The sequence below is a fragment of the Callithrix jacchus genome, chromosome 9 (genome assembly GCF_049354715.1).
Source record: "Callithrix jacchus isolate 240 chromosome 9, calJac240_pri, whole genome shotgun sequence".
Taxonomy (NCBI): Eukaryota; Metazoa; Chordata; class Mammalia; order Primates; family Cebidae; genus Callithrix; species Callithrix jacchus.
Genome location: NC_133510.1, coordinates 95,523,930 through 95,536,178, shown reverse-complemented (window position 1 = coordinate 95,536,178; position 12,249 = coordinate 95,523,930). Strand labels below are relative to the sequence as shown.

Sequence of the window (12,249 nt, the reverse complement as noted above, 5' to 3'; positions counted from 1 at the left end):
TATCTATATCTATATCTATATCTATATCTATATCTATATCTATATCTATATCTATATCTATATCTATATCTATATCTATATATATATATATAGAGAGAGAGAGAGAGAGAGAGTTTTGTTCTTGTTGCCCAGGCTGGAGTGCAATGGCACAATATATATATGTGTGTGTGTGTGTGTGTGTATATGTATGTGTGTGTGTGTGTGTAGATAGATAGATATATGAACAGGCCTGCACTCCAGTGAGTTTTGCCAGCTTGGAAGTGGAGGGGAGAAAGAAACAATGTAAATGAACTCTAGTTTTTAGATCTGTGCAACTCAGTAAATTATTGTCCTAATAATTGAAATAAAAATCTCTGGAGGGGAAAGAGATTTTTAGAAAGATGTTTGGAGGCATCAAAAGCTTTACTTTAGACAATAAGTTTGCCTAATGAAACTCCCAATAGAGCTGCTAATGAGGTGATTGGTTGTACAATTCGAGTAGTCAGAGATGCAAACTTGGAGGTTATTAGGAAATACATAGGATTCAAAACCATAAGGCTTATCAGGGTCACTGGGAAAACACTGTAAATTTAAAAAGAAACATAAACCCAAGGAGTATGAAAAATATAAAACCATTTCATTCCAAATTTAACTTTCAGCATTTCCTTGAGAAAAAGGAAAACAAAAAGTTTCACTGAATTTGCTCCTCGTAGACGGAAGCTCAAGTACATCTGCTCTATTTCAGGTATTGCAGGTGCTACAGAATTCTTCTTAGACTTTGTAACATTAAAAAAAAAGAAAGTTTTCTTCTAATAAAAATTTAACTTATTTATTACACTAGATAATCACACTAATGTATAAAACTAAGAAACATAAAAGAAGGAAATTGTCAGGAACATTTTTTTCTGTAATACTTTCATTTTGGTCTTATTCAAAAAGGATACTTATAAGGGAAACTACCTGAGCATTTACACATAGTGGGTGGTGATTTTGGGAATAGGTACATTTTTTCTTAGACATGAGAAACAAGATTACAGGTAAAGTCAGCAATGTGGAGCATGGTTAGTTAATCACAGTAACTCATTAATGTGTAAGTCCCAAGCAAAGCACATGTTGTAATTAGGGTTTAAGTGCAAAATATGCTTTAACTACAGAAATCAGTCATCAATATTTCCAGGTTAATTACCTATGAGGATGCAATACCAGAGATAGGAAGAGCCAAATGGAAATGAACTGGGAATTTGTAAGGATTATGGGCAAAGCAAAGTTACATATAGATTGGGAAATTGAATGTTTGCTTTACATTTATCTAAATCTCCAAGATTGGGTGATACACATCCTAAGTGGGTGTATGCATGCACAAGTCCACCTGTATGCCTAGAAAATAGGCTTTAATTGAACAGAAAAATCAGTTGGGTTCACAGACTTTGACATCATTATTTGTTCAGATGAGTCAGAGTTACAGCTTCAAACCATAGACTTATTTATAGAAATGGAGCAAAGTCACAATTTATCTAAACACTCAGCTGATGATTGTACCTGATTCAAGGACAATCTTCTTGAATGATTTCTTAAAAGTTAACTTTTCCAGTTAAAGAGGAAAAGGATGACGAGAGAAAAGGCTGAGAAAACTGACTACAAAAGCTCACAAAATATTTAGATTAATGATAACAAGTGTTAAAAGGGGTGCCTGAAAGTAACGTTTAAAATTAAAACATGGAAAGGGCATGTAAGAAATTAAGCATAATCAGTATTTTCATTAAATTTAGTCAGTATGTATTGATCACTTATGGATTATAAACCTTAGAAGTCAGAATGTTTTCCTTCTAGCAGGTTACAGTTTACCATAAACGATATAAACAAACTACTGAGCATTTAACAGAAAACTAGGAAGAATAGAAGTAGACAAGACTTCTTTCAGGACCCAAACTTGGACATGTTTTTGTTGATTAGGCCATAAAATACGGAACGGTCAAAGGAAAGTGAAGGCGAGATTCCAGGTTGTAGAAACACTATAGGCCAAGTTTTAGGTGTTTAACTTACTGAAAGATTAGAAAGACCAGGAAGCTGTTAATGAAATACTGAAGTCACCAGAGCTATAGGAAGAATCATAAGGAACTGAAGAACCACTGTTCACCATTTGGGTCCAGAGCTGGCGCTTCTCCAAACTAGATAAACGTACAGACCACTCTTTGTAATTGCCAATTTGGCAGGTATCTCTGTTGATTATTTTGAGCAATTACCTAATAATGGGATGACATAAGTAGTGACAGTACAAGCTTAGAAATCTACCTACTTTAGAGATGTTACAATCAACAGGTACCTAACAAGTGACATCCACTTAAAGTTTGTAACCTCAAACTGGAAGGCCAATACAGGAAGATTATCAAAAGACAATGTCGAAAATTTTTATCAGATATTTTAAGAACTAGGTAACACTTAGAAGAATCTCAGGTAAAAAGCCTTTAGAATAAAAATAGTTCATGCATCTCCATAGCGAGGTGTCTACAATCTTGCATTAAAGGCATCATTTAGGAAGTTTGTAGGGTACTTTTTAAGTGGAAAAATACATACTTAACCTTTATCCCTAAAACAGATCGTCTTATTGGTTTATCTGTAGCTTGAAGGCATTTGATTAGGGCTAGAAACAAAGCGTAACACATTAAAGAAAATACCAATTAGAGGTCAAAGTTTAGCTATATCATAATTTTACCAAAGTTATAAATCTTTTTTTCCCAAAAGAAAAATAGTATATAGCATCTATTTGATTTTGAATTATTTGACATAATTTAATGTTTCCTCCATTCTTGAAGATTTATCATATATCTCAATTTTCACATAATAACTCATATCCATTTTATATCTTTAAAATGAATTTCTATTAATCCTTCTTCCCCCTTTTGTCTAATTAACTAGGAATAAATTTTCTTACCATATTGAATAAATCATTTGAGGAAAATAAGAATCACACTTCCTTTTCACTCTTAGACGGCTATCACACATTTTAAAAAAATCATTCTTTGTATTTGCAATTCAAAATCAGAGAAACTAACTTAATTATCATGCAAAGTATATATAATTTTCATGATTTGCTCATCAAAGTGGCTTTAAGAGGATTCTGTCACAAAGATGCTCTGATAGTAACAGGAAAGCACAAATCCTCACATGGAATCTGTTAAGTGAAAATAAAAAGCGTTTCAAGCTTCCATTGCTCCCCCTAACGGTAGGAAACCAGAAAACATCTAGATGTATATATTTCACATTTCTTTGTCAATTAAATGCTTTACAGAAACCTTCCTCCAAGTATGTTCAATATTGTGTTTTATGTAAGTTTACAAAATGAACTAAAAATAATAAATATATCAACTATTATTAAATTCTTGTTATATGAAAGAGTCCTTGCTATCTTAAGTAATTATTAAATGTTTGGAATTCATCTCTTTCCTTAAGTTTAGGATAAAGGTGAAAAAGTTAATCTCATAGACTGTATAATGTAAATCAATTCTCTAGAGGAATCAATCCTATTTTTTCTCAACTGTTACTACATGATTGATTTATTTAAAAATTAAACCAGGCTCAGACAACTTTACATTTAAATATTTACTCTAACAGCACTGACTTGTCAAATCACTCCATGTATCTTGAAATGCTGAATACAAGAAGAAAGTTTTATGTTAAAAGGCGCTTTGAGCAATTTTCTTTTGAGAACTCAGGCAAAGAATGGGTATCAGTGTAACTCATGAAATACAAGAAGACGATCATAGAAAAGTGACTTTGGTGAATGGTGGTTATTTAGGATTGTCTCCTTTCCAAAAGCACAATCTCATTTTTATGATGAATAGAGGATTATCACAGGGAAAAAAGTTGATGCAATAATAAAAACTAATGAGAGGAGAATCACACAAAGAATAAGACACAGCATCAAAAATGAATTCAAAAAGAGCAGAACAATATAGGTACAAAAAGAGATAATGAACAGGAAAAAAAAAGTCAGTGAGACAACAATACACATTTTTACCTGAGAGCATGTAAGTAATTTAGAGCTGGATTTTATAAACATGAAATTGTTTTTCTAATACATTCAACCAAAAGTCAGCATACATAGTTCAGTCATCTCTCATTACTTACAATAAAATATTTTCCATTTGTTAGGAAATAATATCTTATTCCCTGGATCTATTATTTCTTTTTTATTGATTTTCTTTCTAATCTCCAAATTTATTTACTTAATTTTTATAACTGATTCTCTGTCTATATTCTGTCTTATTCTAGCATGGATTATTTAAAACCTGTATTAGTTTTGGAACCAGTAAACATTTGCTCAGAAGTTTGGATTACCAGAAAAGAACCCTACTCTTTAAGAACTTCCCAGCCTAAGAAGTCACTGATTTCATGGATTCATCCTGGAGATTTTGCTTAAAAATTAGAAATAACAGATCTCATGTTTTACAAAATCAAAATGACAACTTTTGGAGTGGGGGAATGAGAAATGGGAAAAGAGATCAGTATGCTGTATATAGCAGTGCTTTTGAATGACTCCTTCTGTGCGTCAGAAATCCAAAGCAGCAGCAGCAATTAGGGAAGATCGTCACTTTCACTCAAGGTTCAGAAATGGGGGTGGAAAAAGGGGGGACAAATGAATCGGAGAGGAGAAAGAAGGGAGGGATAGAGGTGAAGATAGGGCACATCCTGCAAAGATAATGCCTGTACAATCAATGACATCATCCTGCTGCTTATATATGTAGGGGAATGGCCAGAGCACTTCTCACAGTTCACTCACTTTCAAAGCCAGCTGAAGGCAAGAGGAAGCACGAGAGAGAGCCCCCTTCAGTGTCCTTCTGACTTTTATGAACTTGGCTTGCTAGAAGGCTGAAAGATGATGGCAGGAATGAAAATCCAGCTTGTATGCATTCTACTCCTGGCTTTCAGCTCCTTGAGTCTGTGCTCAGGTAAGCAAAACTGCATTTCACAACTCCCTGAAGTGATTTATTTTTTCTCTTTTGCATTGTGTTGCTACTTATGTTAATGTTTTTAGGATTTACCTGTCAGTGATAGAAACTGTGAATATCTTTTTCTCTGCCTTTATGATTACAATAACTGAGAGATTTATTTTCCCTTTTAAAATCTGCAAAGCAATAAAAGGGATTTCAATGAAACACTGCATGACCCCCTTTGTAATGCAACCATGAGGAAAAAAATACTACAAAACTTTCAATTAGGCTGGTCATTATCTAATGAGAAGTACATAAGCAGTGTCTGTCAACCTGCGAACTCATCATTAATCCCATCCATTCAAAATGTTTTATTCTCATTCTCATTCATCTCTTAGCAAGCGGTGGCCCTCATGCCATTTTAATAGTCCTCATATTATCTTCCTACTTGTTTGTGTTAAGATAACACATGAAGTGCAAATTGATGCTTAGTGAATAAATAAAGCATTATTTGTAGAAAATTATTTCTAGAAAAATACAAAAATATTCCCAGTCCTTTTTGAGAATACATTGTGCATAGTCTAATAAGTATGCTATTAATATAACAGTTTGGTACTTTTTCTCCATGCCATTTAAATTAATACAGAATTCAGTTGGCCAATTGGTATTCTTATATTGATGGAAATGATTTGACTTTAGAGTGTTTTGCATGCGGTATGAAAGGAGAAGTTATATAGTCCTAAATGTCTATGAATAACTCACTTTGAAAATGAGATGTAAATTGAAAGGTGTAACATGAAATATTACAACCATTGCAAAAAGCTCTACTTAGTATTTAAGAAATATTGGAATGACCACTTCAAAATGAAAAGAACACCTTAGAAAGAAAATGCAGCAAAAATAATTTAACCTGTTCTATGCCTTTAGGTATCATAAATATGACATTGAAATGTTTAATTCAAACTCATGCTACAATTTGATATGAAATTGAAATCTAAGAAGATATGTCATTTATGCGATTATTTTAATCATCAGAAAATAACTTTAAATCTTATGAGAAAAACAAACATTTTTACAATTATGAGTTTATCTGAAAGTTATGTGAGATTAAAGCTTCAATACTTCTGAAAGAAAAACTGGATTATTGATGAAGCACTGTGTTTGGTAACTTGAAAGTACTTGCTGTAATAATGCAAAAGTTATGAGGATTTTGATATATACATTGTTCATAAATGAATAATAGAATTTGCCATTCCTTTTGAAAAATAGATTATGTACCTAACAAATAGGGAGAAAGATCTCTTGTACAATTTAGGTTCTAGGTAATATCAAACAAATGGTTTCTCTGAGTGTGACATTTCTTTTTAATGGGTGTGTAATACAAGGAAGATAGAGTCATTTTTAACTTTATTTTTATTATAGCATTTTCTAAATTTTCCTTCTCTGTAAAATATTCATTAACAGAAACTCAGATAGAGTTTTTTAAAAATCCCGTGATCCATAGTCAATGCTGTCGTACATACGATGTTGAACAGCTCCACTTTTGCTTAAGCAATTTCCTTAAATGCTTCTGATAAAATTAAAAATACATAATTCCAAATTCTTGTTTAAAGTACAAATGCAGTTCCTTCAAAGTGTGTTTTTGTTAAAAAAAAAATCTCAAGTTAAGTAAATCTCAGTATCTTTATTATTCAAAAATTATCAATAAGCAATTCCCTTTGGTTTTGACTTGAAAAAGTCTCTTATATAATCTTCATTAAGTTGTGTATTTAAATGTTAATATGCATATTTTCTATATATGTAAACTATGGCTGGTAAAAAATAAACTACCCTAGCATATTTGGTAAAATATGTATTACACAATATGATCACATTTTTAAAATCTGAAATTTAAAGAATAAACAACTCCAAGTCATCAATAGCTGTCTGAACAAACAGTCATATGCATTTTCTTAGAAGTGCTTCTATTATTTTAGCTTCCTATTATGCTAAAATATAACTATAACTTGTTGTTTAGGGTTACTATTTTTAAGAAAATACATTAGAAAGACTAAACCTCTAAAACTAATATTTTAGATCAACCTAAAATTTGTAGATTATGATATAATTATATGATATGTGATTATAGTAAACGTGATTTTGATTTTACTCAGATTCAGAAGAGGAAATGAAAGCATTAGAAGCAGATTTGATGACCAATATGCATACATCAAAGGTAACTTTTTATTTTCCTTAACTCTTGGTTGAAGACCATATGAACTTTCATTATAAACATGGTATGTTTTTCCTATAGTAATAACTTCCCATCAAGATTGAAATGTTCCTTGAGAGGCATTTCCTTTTTGAAAAAAATTTCTTTTAGTAAAAAGAAGTCAAAGGTGCTGATATGAGAGGCAAAGAAACTAGAGTTCTATCAATCAGCATGTTGCAATTTTAATTAATTGTCACACATATTTACGTGGCTGTAAATGTTTTTAAAGAAACTTGTTTCCATGCCTTTTACATTGGGTATGATGAAAGGTGTATTGGCCTCAAGTTAAATGAAAACAAAGTGAACTCTTTGCTTTTTGCTATTATATTAGGGGAAATAAAAAGGTATTCTTAAATTAGAAGTAAAAGTTCATGACACCCTGTGAAAGAAATGTAGAAGAAAGGGGAGAGCAGTGGACTGGCAAACAAGAGCTTTGAGATCTAATCCTGAAACAGTGACTTATAAATATTTGATCTTTAGCAAGTGGATTAATTCACCTTGCTTACTTGTGTTTCCTTGTTTTTAAATGCAGGGGTTGCAGTTCATAATCTTCTAGACATTTACCGTTCTACAATGCATTTAAGAATTACTAAACTGTACTCTTCATTGTATGTCTGGATTTAAATTCTCCCTATAACAGACATGTTATTTTTACATGTTCCTTTTTTAATTTTTTTAATTGAGCCAAATGCAACTTTGTATACTGGGCCCTATTACTCCTCTGTTGGTGTCTTGAAAGCAAATTTTTATATTTCCAATCTGTATCTAGGAATAAGTTCTGGGGTACATATGCAGGATGTGCAGGTTTGTTATGTAGGTAAATGTGTGCTGTGCTGGTTTGCTCTACCTATCAACCCATCACATTGGTATTAAGCCCAATATGCATTAGCTATTTTTTCTAATGTTCTTCCTTTCTCCACCCCACCCTCTGACAGTCCCCAGTGTGTGTTGTTCCCCTCCCTGTGTCCATGAGTTCTCACTCTTTAGTACTCAATCAGAATATCAATGGATACAACCTCTTCAGTTCAAAAATAGAAACACAACTGAAATTAATAGTCTGTGTTAGAAAATGGTATAAGTTAGGTGCCTTGGTGTCTTGGTATAGATTTACCTAATTCCCAGGTGCAGCTTAAAACATAAAAGTCCTAGATAATCTGTGATGCTATCCATAACAATTATTGTGTGGAATACATTATTGGCATCATACTTTGTAATTTTCCACATTTCTTAATACCATCTTTGTCACTGCTCCATTACACTTTAAGCTGAAATGTAATGGAGATAGAATAATATTTTTTGAATTTGTAATTTTTCATCTGTGAGATATATATATATATATAATATTTATATATTTCTGACATCATTTCAATTTCCTTTTACTTTGCCCTGTGTGCACATGCATGTTTATGTGAATATAACTATTGTATTTTATTAATAGAAGTTATAAGATGCCAGCACTATGCAACTTTGTGACATGATGTCACTAAATTAATAACACTGAATTTATTAGACTGGAGTAACAGTTAGACCCTAACATGTGATGGTTTAGCACACTGGGAATTCATTTCTTGCTCATGTAACACAAGTTTTACAGTTGTTTTTTGCTTTTGGGTTTTTGTTTTTTCAGATTAGTAAAACAAGTGTTCCCTCTTGGAAGATGACTCTGCTTAATGTTTGCAGTCTTGTAAATAATTTGAACAGTCCAGCTGAGGAAACAGGAGAAGTTCGTGAAGAAGAGCTTGTTACAAGAAGGAAATTTCCTGCTGCTTTAGATGGCTTTAGCTTGGAAGCAATGTTGACAATATACCAGCTCCACAAAATTTGTCACAGCAGGGCTTTTCAACACTGGGAGGTATAGCAATAACACAATATTAATATAATTATAGTTACACTAGTTAGCTCTCAGTTGTAATAATGTATTAAATTCCTGATAATAATCATGACAAGAAGAGTTACAAGTACTGAAGAACAAGCCATGTGTTGAAGTCAACATTTCTTCCCATCTTCCAAATGTCCTTCAAATATTTGAAACTTAGCAAAATACGTTTTTCTTCAACCTTAAAAGGGTATATAAGGCAGATTTGATCCACATGTTTTTATTATGCTTACGTGGATGGCATGTTTAGGCAATTTTTGTTGTAGGTGGTGGCATATCTAACAAATGTAAGGAACTCAAATTGTTGTCTTAGAAACACAAAGTCACGTTTACTGATCTATAAACAAACACAGAATATAAAGATTCCAAATAAAACTGGAATAAAACATAAAAGTTTCTATTTGTATTCGAATATATTAGGCAAATAAAAAATGTAGTTGCTTATATATGAAAAAGTAGGATAAGGATATATTAAGTTGGTGCAAAAGTAATAGCAGTTCTTGCCACTGAAAGTAATGGCAAGAACCGCAGTTACTCTTGCACCAACCTAATATTTCCCTATTATTCCAGTTTTATCTGGAACTTTTTGTATTTGAATATATTAGGCAAATAAAAATATATCTAATTTATGTGAAAGTATATAATAGGAATATATATCCCTATAATTCCAATTTATTTTGAAACCTTTGGGTTCTGTGTTTGTTTATAAATGCATACAAAACTTGGTGTGTAATAATGTACTTGCAAAACACTTTACAATTTATTGCCTTCATTGATATATTTTGCTCTGAAAGATAAATTGCAGCTTTGGAAAGATAGAGAAAAATTTCGGGATGAGAAAGAGGAGAGGGGAAGAAAAATAAATTCTTTAATGAAACAAAACAAAATTTAAAAATTTTCTGACAGGGGAACATTTCTTTCAAATTAACCTCTAAGAGAAATTTGGTCAATATTCTATGTTCCGGATTTACAGTAGCATTGGGGATCTGAGGGGGCCTTCCCTGCTGATTTAACAAACTTGTGATTGACTACTAAAGAGCTACCCTGTAGATAAGAAGATATGCAGGCAGAATTTCTAGTGTTTATAATAACTGGTAAGCAAAAAGATAATTTCTAAACAAAAAACTAAAAAGACTGGTTTTAAATTTACTATTAATTATTTAATTTAAATTCTTGATAAATTGTTTAGTATTTAAAATATGTTTTAGGTCAAAGAAACTTGAAAAATATATATTTTAATATAGTAAAATATCCATCATATACTATTTATCCAAAAAAACTCAATAAACTATTATGCAGACAAATCAAGTGCAAATAAGATTAAAATGTTTGCCTATTTTAAATGTTATTGAGTGATTTAAAAATAAAATAATATTCTGAGTATAGTACAAGTAATTACAGACTATGCAGAGAGAAACTAAAGATTAAGAAACTGGATTGTCTGACAGTAGCTGTTTTTTCTCCTCTGAAATTGAAAAGCTGTGGCTTGAAATAAAGTACTTGGTTGTAATATTTTATTCCTATGCATTACGAATTAGAAGTTTGTTTCTGATCAGTATTTGTTACAGTGACCCCCTAAATTAGAAGACAACCAAAAATATAAAGAAAATTTTTATCTTAAACCTATTTTTAAAATGTATGTAAATTGTGTGTAAAACTCTGGACAGATTTCTTAAATATTTTATGGTAGCTGAAGTTTTTGAGTCGTATTCTTAGATTAAAAAATATATCCTTCATATTAGAATGGGGCATATTCCTGCCTCATCACATTAGGGAAGATGCTACATGAAGCTTAACTCCCTTAAGTTATTGAATCTGAGATTGCTTTAATGATTAAGAACCACAATCTAAAGAGATTGTTATCATTTGTTGACAGAGCTTTCCCATATGTGTATTTCTACAACTGACCAAGTTGGATAAAGGAGGCATTCCTCCCTCTATCAAGAAATAGATCCTTGGAATGGTTTTCATGTCAAGTCAGTAATTGATGTGATTGGGTATTAAATTTTGTTACCTTTGTGGCCAAACTTGATATACCAGATCAAAAACTATGTTTATTGTAATGTATAATATATTTCATACTTTTGGTGTTCCCATCATAAATCGAAGCCTGAAAAATATTCAAATGTCTATTTGGTGTTTTTCTTCAAAAGGAGGGATTAGTGTATGGCCTTGAAGTATATGGTTAGTGAAGTATATAGAAATTTTTAAAAATAGCTACCCTGGTGAACTAGGAAGAATACTGAACTAAGTCAGAATTACCGTGTTCTTATACTATTTCAGCCACTGGATAGCTGTCTCTCCTTTGAAAAAACAATTTCTTTGAACTTCATATATCTCAACTACATATGTTTTGCTGTCTTAACAGCAAATGAGATAGGCTGTAGAAAAATGCTCTGAAACAAAAGATTTTATTCATGTAAGTTTCACTTATGTTATCTCTATCTTGCAGTTAATCCAGGAAGATATTCTTGAAACTGGAAATGACAAAATGGAAAAGGAAGAAGTCATAAAGAGAAAAATTCCTTATATTCTGAAACGGCAGCTGTATGAGAATAAACCCAGAAGACCCTACATACTCAAAAGAGATTCTTACTATTACTGAGAAAATAAATCATTTATTTACATGTGATTGTGATTTATCATCCATTAATTAAGTATTAAATTATATATATATGTGTGAAAATGTGACAAAACACACTTATTTGTCTCTTCTACAATTGTGGTTTATTGAATGTGATTTTTCTGCACTAGTATAAATTAAACTAAGTGTTTTCAAATAAATCTAGATCTTCAGCATGATGTGTTGTGTATAATTGGAGTAGATATTAATTAAATCACATGTATAATGTTTTGTAATTTTGTAAAACATATCTTGAGTTGTTTAAACAGTCACAATATTTTATACTTATGAGATCAAAGAACTACAGCAAAGCCTAGCCTACATATCAATCACCCAAAACAAAGTAATAGCACCTCTTTTATTATTTTGACTGAATGTTTTATTGAATTGAAAGAAATATACACGCTTTTCAAGACTTCCTCATGAGTCTCTCAATTATACGAAAAGTTATTGTGATAAAATAGGGCCATCTGAAAGAATGATTCATCAACTATTGTTAATTGTTTCTATTTTAATGAATAATGAACTGATTATTTTTTGTCTGTTAAGTGAACTTGATAGCCAATAAAAAGAAAACTAGCCATAAAAA

General features: G+C 31.4%; 1 protein-coding gene across 1 annotated transcript; it reads left to right on the top strand.

The window, feature by feature from the left end:
• Nucleotides 1–4,746: 4,746 nt before the first annotated feature.
• Nucleotides 4,747–12,249, top strand: NTS (neurotensin). Its single transcript, XM_002752846.7, has 4 exons — nucleotides 4,747–4,928; nucleotides 7,064–7,125; nucleotides 8,789–9,013; nucleotides 11,490–12,249. The coding sequence occupies exons 1-4, from the start codon at nucleotides 4,856–4,858 to the stop codon at nucleotides 11,640–11,642; spliced, it is 513 nt and encodes a 170-aa protein (XP_002752892.1). The 5' UTR covers nucleotides 4,747–4,855; the 3' UTR covers nucleotides 11,643–12,249.

Coding starts and splice junctions, on each gene's coding strand:
- NTS (XM_002752846.7), top strand. CDS start 4,856: ATGATGGCAGGAATGAAAATCCAGCTTGTATGCATTCTACTCCTGGCT. Junction 4,929..7,063: donor CTCCTTGAGTCTGTGCTCAG/GTAAGCAAAACT, acceptor GATTTTACTCAG/ATTCAGAAGAGGAAATGAAA. Junction 7,126..8,788: donor CCAATATGCATACATCAAAG/GTAACTTTTTAT, acceptor TTGTTTTTTCAG/ATTAGTAAAACAAGTGTTCC.